This window comes from Pezoporus wallicus, unplaced genomic scaffold (genome assembly GCF_028554395.1).
Source record: "Pezoporus wallicus isolate ANWC-B61680 ecotype Strahan unplaced genomic scaffold, APGP_CSIRO_Pwel_v1 contig_227, whole genome shotgun sequence".
Taxonomy (NCBI): domain Eukaryota; kingdom Metazoa; phylum Chordata; class Aves; order Psittaciformes; family Psittacidae; genus Pezoporus; species Pezoporus wallicus.
The window spans coordinates 8,212,617-8,230,776 of NW_026635704.1; the positions used below are offsets into that span (position 1 = coordinate 8,212,617).

At 40.5% G+C, this 18,160-nt stretch overlaps 1 protein-coding gene across 1 annotated transcript in view; it reads left to right on the forward strand.

Moving 5' to 3' along the window:
* Positions 1-18,160, forward strand: part of COLEC12 (collectin subfamily member 12) — a 98,911-nt gene that overhangs the window by 70,756 nt on the left and 9,995 nt on the right. Inside the window, exons 3-4 of the mRNA XM_057397591.1 lie at positions 10,579-10,701; positions 17,022-17,120. Of these exons, the coding sequence (XP_057253574.1) occupies positions 10,579-10,701; positions 17,022-17,120 (222 nt within the window). The remainder of the gene's footprint in view (positions 1-10,578; positions 10,702-17,021; positions 17,121-18,160) is intronic.

The following is an 18,160-nucleotide window of genomic DNA, read 5'->3' on the forward strand; positions in this document are numbered from 1 at the left end:
CCAAGCAATCTTGATACCATCGTGGAAGAGGCTAGTAGAAGTGGCAATTTGCACTCAGCATAATTAAATGAGTAGAACAAGCTTCTGTATACATACTGTGTTCTTTGCACCCACTTTCTTCTGTGAAGTCCTACTGCATTCTTCCTTGTGGCCATCTTCATTTCTGGGGTCACACTCCAAACAAGGGGCCTATGTAATTATGGAACTAAGTAAATACCCAGCACAAATAGAAGCACCTTCACCACTTCTTTTACAATGTACATAAGTCTTTTAAATTCCAGATAATGTCCTCAGATGGACTTTTGAGTTGGAAAAGATACTATTTTTATATTAGAATACTTCTTAATGAAGGCAAATGGAAACCTTTGCACTAGATCCAGTGAAGGGTGGTTAAAGGTCCATATATTAATTTGAGGCATCAAATCCTGATTAACTTTTTTCAAATCTGTTCATGTCAGCATGTCATTGCAGCATTTCATCTGGAACATGTAACAAAACCTGTAGACACAGGTAAATCTGCATTTTAATGGTGACAAATCACAGCCTTCATAACTTCCCCACATGAAGTTGGGCAGAGTTATTCCTAGCTTACAGGACATTATTTTTTAAAGTGTCTCACACTTTTCAGAGATACATGGGATTTTATAACATGTTTAAATGAATGACCTGCCTGACCATGTTAGGGGTGCATGTGTGCATGTATATACCTGCACAGAAAACTACACGGAGCAGATGGTTGCCAAGTATCCCCATCTGACTTGTGCAGGCACATAAAAAATCTGATTTCAGTAAATGCTGGAATAGCATTTGTGGCAGCAGCAGTGAATACAGAAATGTTGCCTCATTGTGTGTGGCTGGAGTCTTCATTTGGCAAGGGCAAGCTTTTCTTGTTCTGCAAAACAGTGATCCAGTGTTTTAGCATTGTCCATAATATAATGTTAGAAGCTGCAGAAGTTAGTAAAACAAAGGTTGAAAACTTCCTTTGAAGAGAATGGTTTTTCACCTGGCTCTGGATGACTTCACAATAAAGTTGCTCTTTAGTACAGGTGTCACTGCCAGAGGCATTGGCATCTACCACACTCTTAGCCCCGGGTGAGATCATGCTGCCCTCTTAAAAACACATACATCAAAATCCACAAAGCACAGAGTTACCAGTTAATGTAATACCATTACTAGGGTCACATACCTGAATACTGTATTACAATGGGGAAACAAATACACACTTTAAAGGTTTTATCTTTTTTCCTCTGTTCAGCTGAATGTAGTTTGAATTAAGACTAAAAATCACGTATATTAATCATTAAATTGTGTCATCTTAATTAGTACTTATGTTTTGTTAGGAAGCTTGTTTATTTCAGAATGGAAGGCCCAGACAGAAATGGCATTTTACTCACCATCTGGTGTAACTCTAAAGCAGGTCACTTCTATAACTTTGCTAATGCTATGTTCACTCTAGTTTTAACTAACTCATTGCATGGATTATCTTCAGGTTGTCTTAGGAGACTCTTGTACAAATGAAAGATTTGGCTTTGATCTCCCTATCGATCTAGCTATATATATCTTCTTGCAAGTTAGTCTAATAAACTATTGGGATACAGTTTGAGAGAGGATCTCTGCTGTCATGTATCAAGGCTGTCTTACCTGTCATTGAACAGGTCTTTAGTTAATACATAATTTTTCTCTTCTTTTAACTGTTCTAGTATTTCTCTCATCTTCTGAACAGTCTAATTTGGTTTTTGGGTTTAGTTCCAGAGACATGCACTGAGTGATCCCTTGCTTGGTTTTCAGTAACTGAGGACAGACACATCTCTCTTGTTCCAGACAGTTATTTAAAAGCACCAACACTTAGTGGTTTTTGTCCTGGTTTGAGTTAAGCTCTAGACATGTCTTTAAATCTAATAGTCTATGGAATGTTGGATCCTCTGATGGTGTGATGTTCTTACCACATTGCTATGGCTGGACCTTAAAATGTTGCGAATCCATGATTTTCCTTAACATTTATCACACTGGTCCTTCAGTTCTGTTGATAATATTTGCCTAACAAACAGTTCAAATACTCATCAGTTGTTGCTTAGCCTGTGTTGTGGTTGGGCTTTTTGTATCCTTTCAATTAAGATATTTAGGGTTTAATCACAGTACGACATTGTTTGGTAATACTATATAATTAAATGGGGGTGGTTGTTGAAGTGTATAATTAGGATTTCTGACAATTCATTGTGAATCTCTGGTCTACTGTGAAGAAGAACAAAGCCGGAGAGAAAATGCTGGCTGGGTTATATAAATAAGTGAGAGATGATGGTCAGGCTGAAAATGAGGGTTCTCCCCTTCTTTAATGAAAGGGTTTGTGTACATTGCATAGTATAAAGTATTTCTTAGGCTGAAAGCTTTCCAGAGATAATAGTGTTGGCCCTCTGAGGCTCTTTATTATGTCAGATGTGGGATTTGGATTTACAGGAAGTGGCCGCTGCCTCCAACAGACTCAGTGTGGTGGAGGAGAATTTGCCCAGCCTCCCCTGCATGCAGAGCTGAGGGCTGCAACCTGTGGATCGTCAACAGTGGGTTTTTTCCAAGGTGTCCCAGAGAAGAACCCCCCCTTCCCATTTCCACTGAAATGCCCTGAACTCCTGAGACAAAGTGCCCCCTCCAGCTTCAAGGGACAAGGGACATGGTGAGCTCTGCCAGCCACTTCCCCAGCATTGCCCTTTCAGTGGTGACAGTGTCTTCTTAGCGGCAGGATTATTTAAAGTCCTGTGAATGGTGAATTCTGCTGCTGCCTTAAACCTTAAGGAACAAATCCACATTTTCTTTTTCTAACAGTCTAGGACTATGCTGTTTGGCTAAAATGCAAACTGACAGTCTCATGTAATTATATAGCTTCAAGAATCATAAAATCATAGAATAATTTGGGTTGGAAGCAACCTTTAAAAGTCGTCTAGTCCACACCCCTTGCTGCAATAAGCAGGGACATCTTCAACTAGATCAGGCTGCTCAGAGCCACATCCAGCGCCCCCTGATTTACCATTAGCCACATCCAACCTGACCGTCAGTGTTTCCAGGGATGGGGCATCTAGCACCTCCCTGGGCAACCTGTGCCAGTGCCTTACCATCCTCATTATCATAAAAAATGTCTTCCTTATGTCCAGTCTAAATCTACTGTTTTAGTTTAAAGCCATTACCCCTTGTCCTGTCACAACAGGCCGCACGAAAAGGTCTGTCTCTTTCTTGTAGTCCTCTTTAGTCACTGAAGCTGCTCTAAGAACTCCCCAGATCCTTCTCTTCTCCAGGCTGAACAAGCCCAGCTCTCTCAGCCTGTCTTTATAGCAGAGCTGCTATAGCTCTCAGAGCATCTTCGTGCCCTCCTCTGGACTCACTCCAACATCCCCACATCCCTCTTGTGTTGGGGGCCCCAGAGCTGGACACAGCACTGCAGGTGCGGTCTTACAAGAGCAGAGGGGGAGAATCCTCCTCCCTTCTTTTGATGCAGCCCAGGGTATCTTTTGCTTTCTGGGCTGCAAGCACATACAGCTGCCTTATCCATGTCCAGCTTTTCATCCACTAGTATCCCCGAGTTCTTCTCCACAGGGCTGCTCTCCATCCCTTCATCCCCCAGCCTGTATTGAAACCGGTGGTTAGCCCAACCCAGGTGAAGGACCTTGACCTTGGAAAGAAAGGGGGACCAGAATGGAAAAGAAATCCCACAGTGTGAAGCTCAGGATAAAATCACAGGAACTGGCAACACTGGCCCCAGCAGGAGTTGCACAGCTCTTTTGAGGCACAAATTTTCAGAACAGGCTTTTGAGGTGTGTTTTTTCCTTTCCAGAGGTTGTTCATACAAGCACAAGCTCTGAGACAAGGCAATCAGGTTCTGCAGAACACTGTAGAAACCTGTGAGGATGGAACGGTTTGGGGTTAGTCCATTTATTTATTAATTTATGAAGAAAGAAGCTCTGTGTCTTGCAGTGTTTACTTGAAATACAGTCACTGTTTCAGCCTCTGTCCTGCTGGCATGTTTCCTTCTTTTCCACCTGGCACAGGAAAACTGGCACAAGTTAGGTGAGTACATACCCACCGCTTAGATGTCAAGTTTCCCTGCTTTTATTGCTTCCTAATAGATAACCAGAAAGCTTTTCAAAACAAACATAGCTTGCATTTATCCCTATTTGATTACAAAACCAGAAGCAAAACTAGTAAATTCCAGGACAAATGACAGAATGTTTTTCCAATGGCATTGTAAAAATCTGACAGTGCAGTTAAACAGGCTGTTGCAATCCACCTGCCCACAAGCCAGCACTGCACCACATGGGCAAGCAGGACTGTTGCCGTTGTGGAGACAGGGTTTGTGGAGACTGTGGATGTGGGAAGGAGGCTGGCACTCACATTTTCCCTAGGGCCAAATGGAAAGGAAATCTTGGCAAGAGACTGAGTGAGGAGTGAAGAAGGAGGGAGCAGTGAATACAATTAGGTGTTATCACCCCTGTTTTATAGCATACAATAAAAGGCCTTGGTCTGCCTGGTCAAGAGCTCTTCCCCACAAAGCCCTGGGAATGGATGTGCACCCATGAGGGAGCTGTGGCATGAGAAATGGCTCAGTTTGAATGAAGACAGCAGCATGGGCCTCCCAACCCGGGCACTTCACAACTGCAACCTGCAGACTGGTCATGCACTAACCGTGATGTTTGTTCTTTTCACCAGACTTACTCCCAAGAGGGGTTTTCCAACACCATATAGGTTACAGATCTGGAGAGGGGTTAGAGGGGCCACTGCTCAGAGGAGCCCCAGTCCATGCTATGCTTCTCAATGGCTGTAGCCTCATGCTAACTCCATTCAACAACTTTGGAGTGAGCATGGACATTTACACATTAGTTAAGAAAAAATGTGGGGCATCTTCTTACGTTTAGCTCAAGTTACAGCCTTTGTGCTGTGAGAATATACTCTAAACTGAAGGAAAGTTATTTACCTCAAAATAATAATTTAAAGAAACATGAACCAGTTTCAGGTTTTGCCATTTATAATTATTATAAAGATTGATTGGTTTCTGAGGTAGGTTACTCATACGGAGCCATCAAATCATCAGTTTTGCTGACTGTAACAAAATCATTCATAGAGGACCATAGGAATTGTTTTCATGAAAGGTAGGGTTAGTAACCTCTAACACCACACAGAAGAGAAGACGAAAGTCTCACTTTGAATTTTGTGGCTGGCTGGATCCAGTAATCTGAAAGCTATACAAAGTTTATTGTGGGCAAAGATGCGTCTGCTTTTGATTTGAGAGTGCTAATGTAATATGCTGGTTTTGTGTCAGTACAAAAGCTTCTCTGTGAAAAACAAACACACACACATAGTTTTCTATATATTTGAACATAAATGTGTGTGTATATGTAGCTATATACATACACACTTATATGCCTGAATTTTAAAATCCTCTCTGTCCTAAGAGACAGACTTACTTTCCTAATGGTTAATCGTACATATTAGTAAAAACACACCATTTTACAGTCAAGTGCCTGAACTTAAGTACTTACAGCTGGGTTTTTCAAGTCATTTAGTTATTTAAACCTAGAGATGGATTCTTCATGGAATAATTTTTTGCTAGTGAGACAGGCACCCACTGGGAGCTTGTTGCAAGTCTGTATGGTTTGGGATGGAAAGGACCTTGAAGATCATTCATTCCAACCCACCTACCATGGGCAGGGATTCCAACTGTTTCTAGTTGGAACTAGATATATGTAGGTTGCACAGCCCGTTTAAATCTAGCTATTAGATCTTCTATTCATCAGTTTTGAAGACATAAATTTTGAGAAATGTATCTTTGGAAGGCTGCAAACTAAGCTTGAACTCTTCTTTCCGAAATTCAAGGGACCTTATCTCTTTTCAATTAATCACACTGGGGAAAACCCCTCCTAAGTAACGTATGTATTTTCATTTCCTGCCCTACATTTCTTCAATCATCTTATCAGTACATTTTTTGTCAGGGCTACGAAGGGAACCTTGCATCTTTGTCAACTGATCTGCTAGAAGAAATATTATGAGGCCACCTATGATTTTGAGGCCACCTATGATTTTGAGGCCACCTATGATTTTGAGGCCACTCTGTAGCAAGAGCCAAGAAAACGACACAGAGGCAAATACTTCTACAAGAATTATTCAGCGAAAGAAAGTGTGTGCATATCATATGTGAGTGTTCAAAGATGTGATCCTGAAGTGTAATATAGTTGAAGAGTCAGGCATTATAAGGTGGTTATACTGCATGTCAAAAACAAAGATTTTTAGTCTCTGATTAAAAAACATGGCACAACAGCAACAAAAAAAAAGAACTGAAAAAACCCAGCTCCTCCTCTAGCAAAACCTCTGCTTATCTGGAGCCCCAAAGGAATCTGCAGATGTATACCCCCTGTGTGAGAACAAAGTCTTCAGTCACTGGAATGCAATGCTATAAAAACAAATACTACAAAGCCTGGTAACAGGGGGATGTCTCACTTGCATATTTTTTTGTGACCATCTTGGTTTGCAGAGAAGGGGGTCCCTAAAGCATGTGAGCCAGCAGGATCTCTTTGTACTAGGTCGCTGTCTGTTTGGCCAGATGTCTTCCCAACAGTGAGACAGAAAAAACAGAGCTCTTATTAAAATAAGTCAGGGAAAGGAATGGAAAAAAGCATGTGTCCAGCGAAACGAGGCACATTGTGTCCCATCTGATATTTATTAAACATTGATCAAATCTGCAGTGAGCAATGCAACATCATGCGGAAGTGACCCTGGTTCCCTGGGTTTGGAAGTCAGTGACAAATGTCTGGGAGCAGACCAACATCGAAAACCTGTGTACAGGACACACAGAGAAGCGTGCAGCACTAGAGCAACAATAACAAGTGGAGAAGAGCTGAGTTCATCTGAGAATCCTTTTTTTGTAGGGGATAGAATACCTTTTACATATGTTCTATTGATGGATTGAGCATGTAGGGTCTTTCCCTGTACATTTACTCTACAGGTTTCTAGATGAGAGGTTATACATCTCTGCATTTTATGTAAGCCATGAAAGCAGGCATGAAAGTGGGTAAAATTGGGAAGTTTTGTCATATTAAAGCCCAAGCTTGGGCTCCTTGGAGCTTGACTCCAATGTGATAAACCTGTATGATTTTATACCAACCTGCTGGGTTTAATAACAATGAGCATTTGTAATCATCTCCTGTCTGTTGTTCCATAGTGTTTTGCCTATCACATCTTTTCAGAGCAACCCTTCAATAAAACCCTTCAATAAAAATAAGTGTCTTCACAGCACAGACTAAATGTGTCCTCCTTTATTAGAACAATCTTATTTGGGCTTGGTCTTTAAACAAGGTAGTGGATAAGAGCAACAGGGCAATTTGAAGCCAGGCTCGGTGCTTGGGGATGTTGTGGAGCCCTGATTACACTGTAATTCATCCATATACAGACAGGGTTGCATTCCTGGCTTTTATCATTGCTTATAACCTGGATTATTTAACTGCACAGAAAGACATCAGAATGATTCTCCCAAATCTTTCCTTCAAGGTACCCCTGTCTTTAGTAATTTTTATATGTCTAATTAACTAAAAAGTCATGTGTTAACTAGCAGCAGAGTGAAGAACTATGTATTTGCAATAAAGAGTAAATTTAAAAGCTCTGGAAGACTTTACTGTGTCCATCTCTAGGTGAAGGAAAACAAAGGAGTGTGTGAGAGCTCCCTGGCGTTTTACTCCAGCCCTGGACCTGGGACATGTTAGATGAGGGTAGCAGAGACTCAGTGTCAGTCAGATGCAGTTTTAAGCTGACAGGCAGAAAGCGCCAGCAGGCAATGCAATGCACACTTCCAGCCCAGCTTAATGGAATTGCTCTAGCCTGTATGATCGCTTTAGTACACTGTGTTTATGTTATCGATACCAACAGCACTGGACTGTTAAAGGATGGAAGGGTCTGGCTTTTGTTGGGGTGGTATTCTGATGTCAAATTGAAATATGCTGAAAGTAAAAGTTCTGAAAAGCCAAAGTGCTGTTTTATTGAAACAGTGATAGAGAGGACTGAGACAAGTGAAACAAGATCCTTAAGAAGCACTGGAACATACATGATGCTAGATGCTGAACATCCAGCGACATCAGTGAAGTTTCAGCTCATTACGCTACACAGAAAGCCAGAGTACGGTGACAGAAAGCAGGTCATGTCATAAAATGAGTAAGCTTAATGCAAGACAGTAATCAAGTGAAACTTTCTACGTGCAGTTGCTGTCAAAGGTTTTGTTTCTATTTCTGCCTTTCTCTGTGCTTTGTACCTCTGCAGTCTATCAGTCTTCTCAGTTATGGATCTGGTCCTGCTTCCATCAACATTAAAATAGGGAGGATCAAGTTTTCTGTTATCTGTGTATTTAGAAGGTGAATGTGATGTGCTTTTTGCGCAAGCTTCTCCTGAGTTTTCGTATGTGGTATGTTCAAAGACTTACAGGATTGGAATCTGAATTTTAAATCCATTGGAGGAAGAACCTTGCATTCAGCACACAGGGGTTCAATGAACCCATTAGTACTGGCTAAGAGCAGTGAAATGGTGCTCTAGACACCACGAGTTCCCACTATGAAATAATTTCAGTCTTTGAATACCTACTGCAAACCTTTAGAAAACTGTACTTTCCGTTTCCAGCAGAGCTTCCCCACTAGCAAACTCCTTGAGCCTGTCAACCAACCGAAGAAAACCAGCCCACACATCAGGATCCATAAGCAAACTTGGCTATTGAATTATGGACACTTCACCTTTTCTTTTGTAGTTCAGGAGTTACCAGCCTTCCAAATCTAAGTCACCAATAAATGGGCTATGCAACTGCCTGTCTCTGTCAGGCCCCTTCCTTCCAACCTACCCAGGCAGGAGAGAAGCCTTTCACCTCTGGAATTTCTGTTCTTGGGAGGTTTATGCTTACAAGTCTTTGTCTCATTTTCCCCTAATGTTCTTCTGCCTGAAAAAAAAACCAAGCACCCAGATGTTCCCAAATTATTTTATGCCTAAACCCCAAGGAGCCCAAATCTATGACATGTCTTTCATCACATGGCAACGGAACATGATGTCGCAGATTAAATGTTTAGAAAAAAACATGTAATGTCATAATGTGGAAGATGGGCTGACTGTGACAGACGCATTTCTGTCTCAGCCACAGCTAGTGTACATGTAGCAGGAACTGAGGAAAATGCCTTGTCAAATAAACTTCACATAAATTCTCTTACTGAGTTGCCCCAGCACAGTAATCCCTCCTTCAAGTAGCCTGGGCTTAAAGAAGTGGCCGGAAAATGCTGTTCTTTGAGACAGAAATGCTGTTAACTTAACTTGATATGTTGGTCACCCGTCCTCTGTGAACCCAGGGGAAGTGGTCTGTGCTTTTCTCTTAAAATTGAAAAATAAAAAACCACTCTGCAGAAGGTCGTGAGTTGGGAAAAGTAAAATCAGCTGTGGGTTAGGCCTCAGGGGAAATATAAGTTACTCATAAAAAAGCTACAGAGAAAGTTTTGATTAGTTAAGTAATCTGGTACATAGAATTTATTAGAGCTTAAAGCTTTCCTGTGGGACTCCCCTAATAGTACACAAATAGAGTAAAATATCAAAGAAATGCATTTTCTGACAGACACGGAGAGCTACATTAATCCTGGCCTGCCTAACACACACTGGAAGGAGGGGTAAATCCCACCCATTCGTTCCAGCATAATGGTCCAGTTTTCATGTTTTTAACACATTTGTGTTTCTGATGAATTTCTTGGTAACTTAATGCTTCCAACACTCTCGAGCTGTTCCCAAGGAACACATAGAGAAAAGAGGAATATTGCTTCCCTAATAGACTCAAAGATATCAAACCGTTCTGCAAAAAGCTCAAATACAGAATAATAAAGGCCCGTTTTCCCTCCTAAGCTTGAGGCCCTTTTTCTTACACTTTATCACAAGGGGATATTCACCAGCTTTTTCTGCTGGTATAAGTGGACCACTAGCTTTACCAGGATAGCACCCTTTCTTTTCTGTGGAAATAGGATATCCTCCAAACCCCCCAAAAGAAGGAAAAAAGTTTCTCTCATTATGGAAAGAAAGTGTTCACATGGTAACTGTTTGTGGTAATGGCTGCAAAGCAGGAACAGTACTCCTACCAGAGTTTCACAATGCTGTTTTGTTTCTGTATTTTCCTTCTACCAGAGTATTTACCATCTCCTGTTGCCCCAGTGGGGAGACTGAATGATCAGAAAGAGCTGCTGAGGTGTACTGCCTGACAGAGGAGACAGTAATGAACAGTTGGCTTCCAAAGTTCACCATAGTCTTGTAACCACAGTTGGAAAATAGTCCTGTCGCTCAGGAAAGCCACAGGTTTTCCACTACAGCAGAACCGACTTCTCTTCCACATGCAAATAACCTAAAGTGATTGTATGACTAAGCTGATGCTTTAACCACTATGGAGGCTCTCCTGGATGATTAGGGAAACAGGCACCTGTATATCATCTGCTTACATAAATTACTTGTTCTTTGGAAAACAGAGGAGAGGAAATGGGGAGATAAAACTAGCAATGTGTTCTTGGGTTGTTTCAAAATTCTTTAAATCTTATTTTGCAGGTATTCAGGAGGGGACTCAATGTACCAAATGCAAAAATAACTGGGCACTGAAGTTTTCCATCATCTTATTATATGTTTTATGTGCCCTGTTAACAATCACAGTAGCCATTCTGGGATACAAAGGTATGTATGCATTGAACCCTACATTTCACTTTCAGCCAAGCATGTTTCCATGTATGTAGACAGACAATTTATCACATTAAATATCAATACCTTGGCAATGTTGGCTTTTGTACACGCATAACAACAAACAACAAGCCTTAGAGTTTCAAACAGTTTTGAAGTTTTGAAACTAGATTGGACATTTGAAAGAAAAAAGTTAGAACAAAGCGATCATTCTTCTACCATGAAGGAGTGCTAACTGGAAGACTCAAAGCTCTGTAACGTGTGCTATACCTTGATTTCACTGAGCTGTTTTACTATACCTCACCTTTCCAGAATAAATATCCTTAATGAGAGAGCCAGGAATAGTCTTACTAATACCATATTTATCACAGTAACAAAGCGTAGAATCAATATTACTTTGAAATATCTGGCAGAAAGATTGAACCAGGAGTTGACAATGTATTGAGTTATCTACAATTATTTTGACGAACAAAGATGCTTAGGTGCTTTTGACAGTAATTTCAAAGATCATGGTAGTTAGGCAACCCAGTAATGGAGAAAATGTCATTTGTGCAAGTCATTGGTAGGGCATATTAGAAAGCACAACTTAAAATTCCCATATGTCCTCAGCAGTAATTAAATGCCACTTAGGCATTCTTATGAATGTTTTGATGTAAATGCCTGGTTTTGGAGTAGTCGCAGCTATCTTAAGTTAAATAAATGAGACATGAGTTTCTGGTAAGAAAAAGAAAGTGAATAGTATAATTGTGAGTATTATAACAGGACATTGCAGTATGTTGCATACAAAACAAAGCTAGCTTTAAACAAGCTACTTGAGTATAGCTCTGAGAGTAGCTTCAAAAACTCTCCAAGAAGCTGGGTAAATATTCATGTGATTAGCATGCAGTGCATCCTGTGCCGCCAGCAGCTGCGCTCGTAGCAGAGCTGACATCACCTCTGGTCCTTTGCCAGTGAAAGGAAAGGAAATAGTGAAATAGAAAGGGATAAATAATTATTTAAGAGGATTTGGTACAGTTTTGAGTGGGAAGAAAATTAAAACTTCTTGGTTTAGATGGAAGATTCAGCCAGGGAGATGAGAGAATGTGAAGGATATATTGAGACACATAGGTATTCCTTTTTCATGTTAAAGCAGACAGAATGTGTCAAAATCGAATGCAAAGAAATACAGTACATATATAATTGGTCACATATTCTCTTGAAGAATGTGTAACTGGTCTCTGAAAGTCAAATTCTGAGGAAAAAAAAGTGCCCAGATTCAAAACCTTGTTCTTCATCTCTGGAGATAAGATCATTTGGTTATATGGAAATGGGGAGGACAAACTTAGGTCTTTGCAGATACAAATCTGCAGAGATCTGCTTCCAGCAGATGAGGATGGAATCCTTCTAGGCTGTAACCCAGCCAGAAAATGCCTGGGATGTAACAGATTTTTTCCTAAGAGAGTTTTATACAAGGCTGTCAGTTCTGGGGCTCACCAGAATACTCCGATCTCATTCGGCATCAGAAACAGCTTATCAAGTTGGAGGGAACATTGCTCTATATCTTGCTTTGGCAAACATTTGTTCTTGTGTGGGAAGCCATAGCAGTAAGGAAACTGTCCAAAAGATCTCTCCGGGAGAGGGAGTTTCTCTTTCAACCCACAGTTTTCAAGATTCTTTCTCCATGGGGGCCTCTAGCACTACCTTTTCCCTAGTCTTTGCTCTGGTGTACCCACCTTTGCTGCACTCATTTTTAAAACTCTTTCTTGTACTGAGTATACTGTCATTGGTGCCTGACCAGAGACTAGTCCTTCTGTCATAGTAGTTGCAAGCCACATCTATCCAGGGCGAGCATAAAAGAATTTCCCACAAAATAATGGAAAAAAGAAGATTGTAGGAAGGTGGGTAATGCATATCTTGCTCATACACCTTAAGACATCTTGGTGACCACTGCTCCACCACTCACCGACTGCTCCACCTGAATGTCAAGGGCAAGAGGCATACTCTGGAGAAAAGTCGTGTTTATTTCAAGGTGTTACTTCTATAACACCAAGCAGCAAATGGTCATGTCAGGTACAACCCTTTGTACCTGCAGCTGAAGACCTTCATCTCTACAGTGCCTAAGTGCTGATTTGCAGGCAAAACATGAATTAGACAAAACCCCAGCTGACAGTACATGCTCGAAGGACTTACTGCAATATTTTTGATCATTGGGAAGGAATTAGGCCTTCAAGGAAGAAAAAAACGCAAAATAAAATTTTATAGAGCTCTTGAACTCTCAACGCTGCATCAGAGTTTGGCTTGTCTTTTCTATTGAAATATTACACTGAAAGAAGGAATTTTGCTGGCATCAGGGATTCTTTCAGTCTCTTAGCTGAGTTTCCATTAAATTTGCCTCCCACACTTATGTTTATAAAGCCCAAAACTGCTTTTAAAACTTCCATTTCCTACGTGGGATTTAGATCTCCTTTGTGATTTAAAATGTTAAAACTACTAATCAGTAGATTAAATATGGCAGGCAAAAAAATAGCTCAATGGGAGGCAAAGTCAATATAGAACAAACCTCCAAACTGGTGGTAAAAATTATATAGTAGGTTAGAGAAACCTGAAACCAAAACATGAATTAAACATCAAGGTCACGAAGGAATAACAAGATGAGTTTACTATTAATTTGCTTTGAGAAGGCATATTAAAATACTGTTAAAAGCATCTGTAATTTTTTATGTGTTAAATTAAATGCAAAATACAAAGTTATACTTTTTCTGGCATGAGCCAGTGTCAGCTTAGCCTGTTGAAGGTGAATGATCTCCCTGTGACTCACTACAGTGAGGGAAGTTAACTTGCTTTCAAGCTTGAATTTTATAGTTCTCATTCTCTAGTCAGTCCTTGTTCTTAAGTTTCTTGACTAATGCCCACCATGACTTTCATCTACTTACTTCATGTCTCCCAGACAGAGTTTGCCTGCCATTACCCAGGGCTGGCACATCCTGGTGAGATGGCACATTTTGTCTCTGCTTCTGAAATAGTGGCTCCTATGCAGACAGTCCTCACTGTTCCAGTCAGCAACTACTTGAAATTTTGCCTTCTTTAGGGAGGACCTTTACCACATTTTCTGCAGTGACCTTGTCATAAAATGAGATGACAACGTAGACAGATCTGACCAAGCTGAGAATTAATATCCAAAATCAAGCTTAAGGTTCTGAAATCAGCAGACTGTTGGGAGCAGCATAGTGGCCTTCATAAGGGATATTAGGCTGGTCTGCCATGTTTCTGTAGAAGATTGAAAGTGGCTGTTCAAGCCCAGGGCACTCCTGAGAACTTGACATCCACTGCTGAGAGTGCTTCACAAGCACACCTACCACTGAAGGTTCCATCCAGAGATGGTGGTGGGAGCTAGTGCCAGGGAAGGGAAAGCACTCCAAATAAGTGGGCATCTGTCCGTATGATCTCTTTTGACAGCAAGAGCAACAAAACCTACTTTGGCCACAGGTCTCTACTCGTCCTCCCCAGGGTTCATACTTTCCTCTTGCAGGGCAGTAGCAAGAAAGAAGCTACAATTTGCTTGGGGAAGGAGTATATGTACAAAATTAAGTCCTCCAGGCTTGTTTGACCATGGAGGCTAACATCCTGCCCCTGCAAAAAGTAAATATATGCATTGGTCTGTGGGATGACAAAATTCGTTTTAGCCTGCATCACCAAGAATCCTTGAGCAAACCCTGCAGTTCACGTTTGCAGAGATCTCTGTGGGTTTTGCTGCTGGAGCTGGATGGCTTGAACTTGGTTCTAGCCTCCTAGACACTTCACATGACAGGACTGACTTGTCCTCTTAGGGGAAACAGAATTAAAATAAAGGAAATGGTTTGCCTGATATAGCTAATTCTGCACTTTGATCAGTTAATCTGGATAAGTCATCGCTTGTTCAGTGTCAAACAGATAAAAATCAATACCTTCTGTATTTGAAAGCAGCCTCTAAACCAGCATCGTCCAGATAAATATTGTGTCAGCACTTCCAGTCCAGGGCTGCTGTCTGGCATCCAGTTACACATGAGAATTAAAAGCTATGACTTTCTGTAGGAGACAAGCTGCTGGGGACTGAGACCTTTTAACGGCCTTCATTAGTGACCTTTCATACGCAGCCCAGTCACTGTCTTCCCCACATACCATGGCCAGTTATCAATAATACCAGTGAGGCTTCTGATTAAAGTCCCACTTCAACAAATTTTTCGGGTGTTCCACACAAAGAATATCCATATCCACAGGCCAGCTTCAGTCTTTGTAGTGTGGGGTTGTGGTTTTTTTTTTCCTTTCATCAATGAAAAATACCATATGCTTTTATATCTTTAATTCCCTCCTATCTCAACTAACTGCTAGTACAGGCTACCACATATTGATAGGATTTCCACTATTTTCATTTGCTTTGGACTCTTCAGGGGAATATTTTAACCCAAGTTTCTAGTGTCAGAATTCATTCAACCATGAAAACATTCTTGTTGTTATAGGACAGTATAAAATCTCAGTTTTACAAACTTAAGATCTGACATACAAACTGTCATTTATTTGTACAGGAAAAGGAAGGAACTACATTTTCCTTTCATTATTGATAATATATATATTAATTTTCCAACTCCAAGTGTTTTGCGTAACTGTAGAAAACAGGTGAATATTACACTAAATCTTGATTAACAAGACCCATAGGTAATGTGACATTGCTAGTCAAGGCACAGGTCCAGCAGAAACACTTGGAGTAGGCCAGGCAGAAGTTACTGAGCAATGGTCCCCCTGAAAAATCAAAACCATTATTATAGCCTGGAACTCTTTAGCAATCTGCTGTCATCTCAGATACAGAAAGCCACACTCTGACTGTATCCTTGCACACACAGTGAAGTCTCTGTTTTACTGGCTTGTTAGCAATACAGAAGGGAGCAGACAGATAATCCACCAAGAGTGTCTGGTCTCTCTGAAAACCTTGAGACTTTTTCTCTGTTGTAACACTATTTACTTCAGTTGCACCAGCGAAAATCTCAGTGTGCTTTTTCTCCTGTTGGTTTGGGGGAAGCAATAAAAGCCTCCTGTGTAACTGTGGTACCCAGAGTCAGAAAAACAAGGACAAAGGTTAATACAGAAGGAGCAGCTAGTGGACTGCCCTGTAAAGGTCTAGGATTCTTGTGGTTGCTTATGAGCAGCAGAAGATTGACTAAATATCCACTTCTAGTAAAAACCCAAATCTTTACATAGCAACAACTTCCATGAAGCTGTTTCTTAGCTGATTATCTCACAGAAGTTACCCCCTAACCCACACCGGCTTACAGAATTGGCTTCACTATCTCAAGACATGGGAAGCACCTTATTTCTTCTGATGGAAAGGAGGGAGCTGTAGCCTCTCTCATGGTTGGTTCAGATCCATTCTGCTCCCAGTGTAGAAAAAGGGTTAAATAATCTCGTGATGAGAAGAAATTTCTGCCCCTGGTTGTGGCTTGAATGAAAAGCCAATGAGATAAGGTTTGCTGTGGAAGCTGGAGGCTGCCTCTGACCTTCAAGCATTTCCCCTTTTTGCCCCTGGAAGTTACCCTGGGCTCTTTATTTGTTGCTCTGCTTTTTCCATTTCCGTATCAATCCCATCAAATAATCAGATTGCCTCAGTGACAAGAAAATGACTCAGACATGAGTCATTTTTAAGAAGCACACCAGCCAAAAATCTGCACTTGCTGAGTGACCTTTCAATCTTAATGAGGAAGGTTGGTTTCATGACCATTTTGAGTGATATCTGTACCATTGTCAAGATGTTTAACAGTTTGTCTCCAAAATATCTGGTAATTGCACCTTCAAACGTCTATCTCAGTCCAAAGTTTGCTATCCAGGTGGCATTTTTAATGATTAAAAGGCACTGGAGGGAAAAAAAAAATCCTTTTAAAGGAAAAATGGCTCATAGCAAACTAAAAGGAAGTCTTGGCTCATGAGTCTGAGCCTTTAGGAATCAGTCTGCCTTTGCCACACAGCCCTGTGCTTGAAGCATGGAAATACTGTTAAAAGGATTTGGTTCATGAGGAAAACCCACAAAGAAGGATTTCCTCATTCAGGAGAGAGATGGCAAAGAAATGTTTGGGAACTGTAAGCAGACTGAAGTACTGGAAGAATGGTGGGTCCCACCAGCAGATAGGAGCTCATCCTTCCAACCTTTTACAGAGCCACAGAAGAGTGTAGTGGCAAGCAAAGCAATTTTAAGGTGGTTTCTTTTTTTGTTTGATGTTAGGGGTGTTTTTTAATTTGATTTGTTGTTTACTAGACTTTTAAAATAATTTTACTTTTATTCTTTCCATAACATATTGTCCTCTTTCCTCTAGTTGTAGAAAAAATGGACAATGTGACAGGTGGCCTGGAAACATCCCACAGAAGATATACAGAAAAGCTCACAGAAGTGGAGAGTGGGCTGAAGAAATTAGGTAATACACACACAAGCAAAGCCCCTTTGTATTATGGCTTTGAGGTATTCTCCTGGCAGGTAGCAGAAGGAAATTTGCCTGAAAAATCTGTGGCTCTGACAAGATACAGCACTTCTATTCCAATGTCTCAAGTACTTGGGATAGCACTTCAAAGCAGTTAAGAGCAGCTCTCCTTAGGACAGCATTTTAAGCATACTTCAGTATTTACAGTTCCCACTGAAATAACTGTGAAATCATTTATAGTAAAATAAACAGATACTTAAAGGTTGTCCTCAGGAGAGAGTCTTCTCTGAGGTAGAGATGCAAAACATAGCAGAAGCTGTTCCACAGCACAACAGATTCTACATAAATTGGAAATCTATTACCCAGTCATCCTGATGCTGTTTTAGCAGTTGAGATTCAAACCTGAAGGCCATTTTAAAGGGTGCACAAGCAGTGAGGTGTTCAAAACTCTGATGTGTGAGGCAAGTTGATTACTTCCATAAAATATTTCTTAATCAACTCAGGGAACACAGGACACAAGTTTGTTGAGTTTGTTATGAGTTCAGCTCTCCCAAGTGCTATCGCAGTTCTCAATTTGCAGGAAGATGGAAAAAATCTTGGATTTCTCCTTGTACTCACTAAGTGTACATTTCTACATTTCTTCCCTGTCTGGAAAGGAAACACAGCTGCTTATAATCGATTTATATATGCACAGACATATAGTTTATATAATGAGTTTTAGTGTAAAAATAAATAATTGGTTCTGATATAAATATAAATATATTAAATATGGATATTATTAATATACACATAATGCATGTGAAATTTATTTGAAGACTGAAATTAATTTTGTTTAGCTTCAGAAACCACATGTTGAGATGTGTATTTCTAGGAAAAATTACTTGCTTGCAGCTTGATCATAAATTTTTACAACTTTTTCCCCTCAAAAAAATAGCTGGATTCTGAGGCATTTGCACAGTGCGTTTAGTTCAAAGACAGGGAGTAATTCAGTGGCATGTACTTTTAGTGATAAATATACAGAAGTAAATGTTACACCT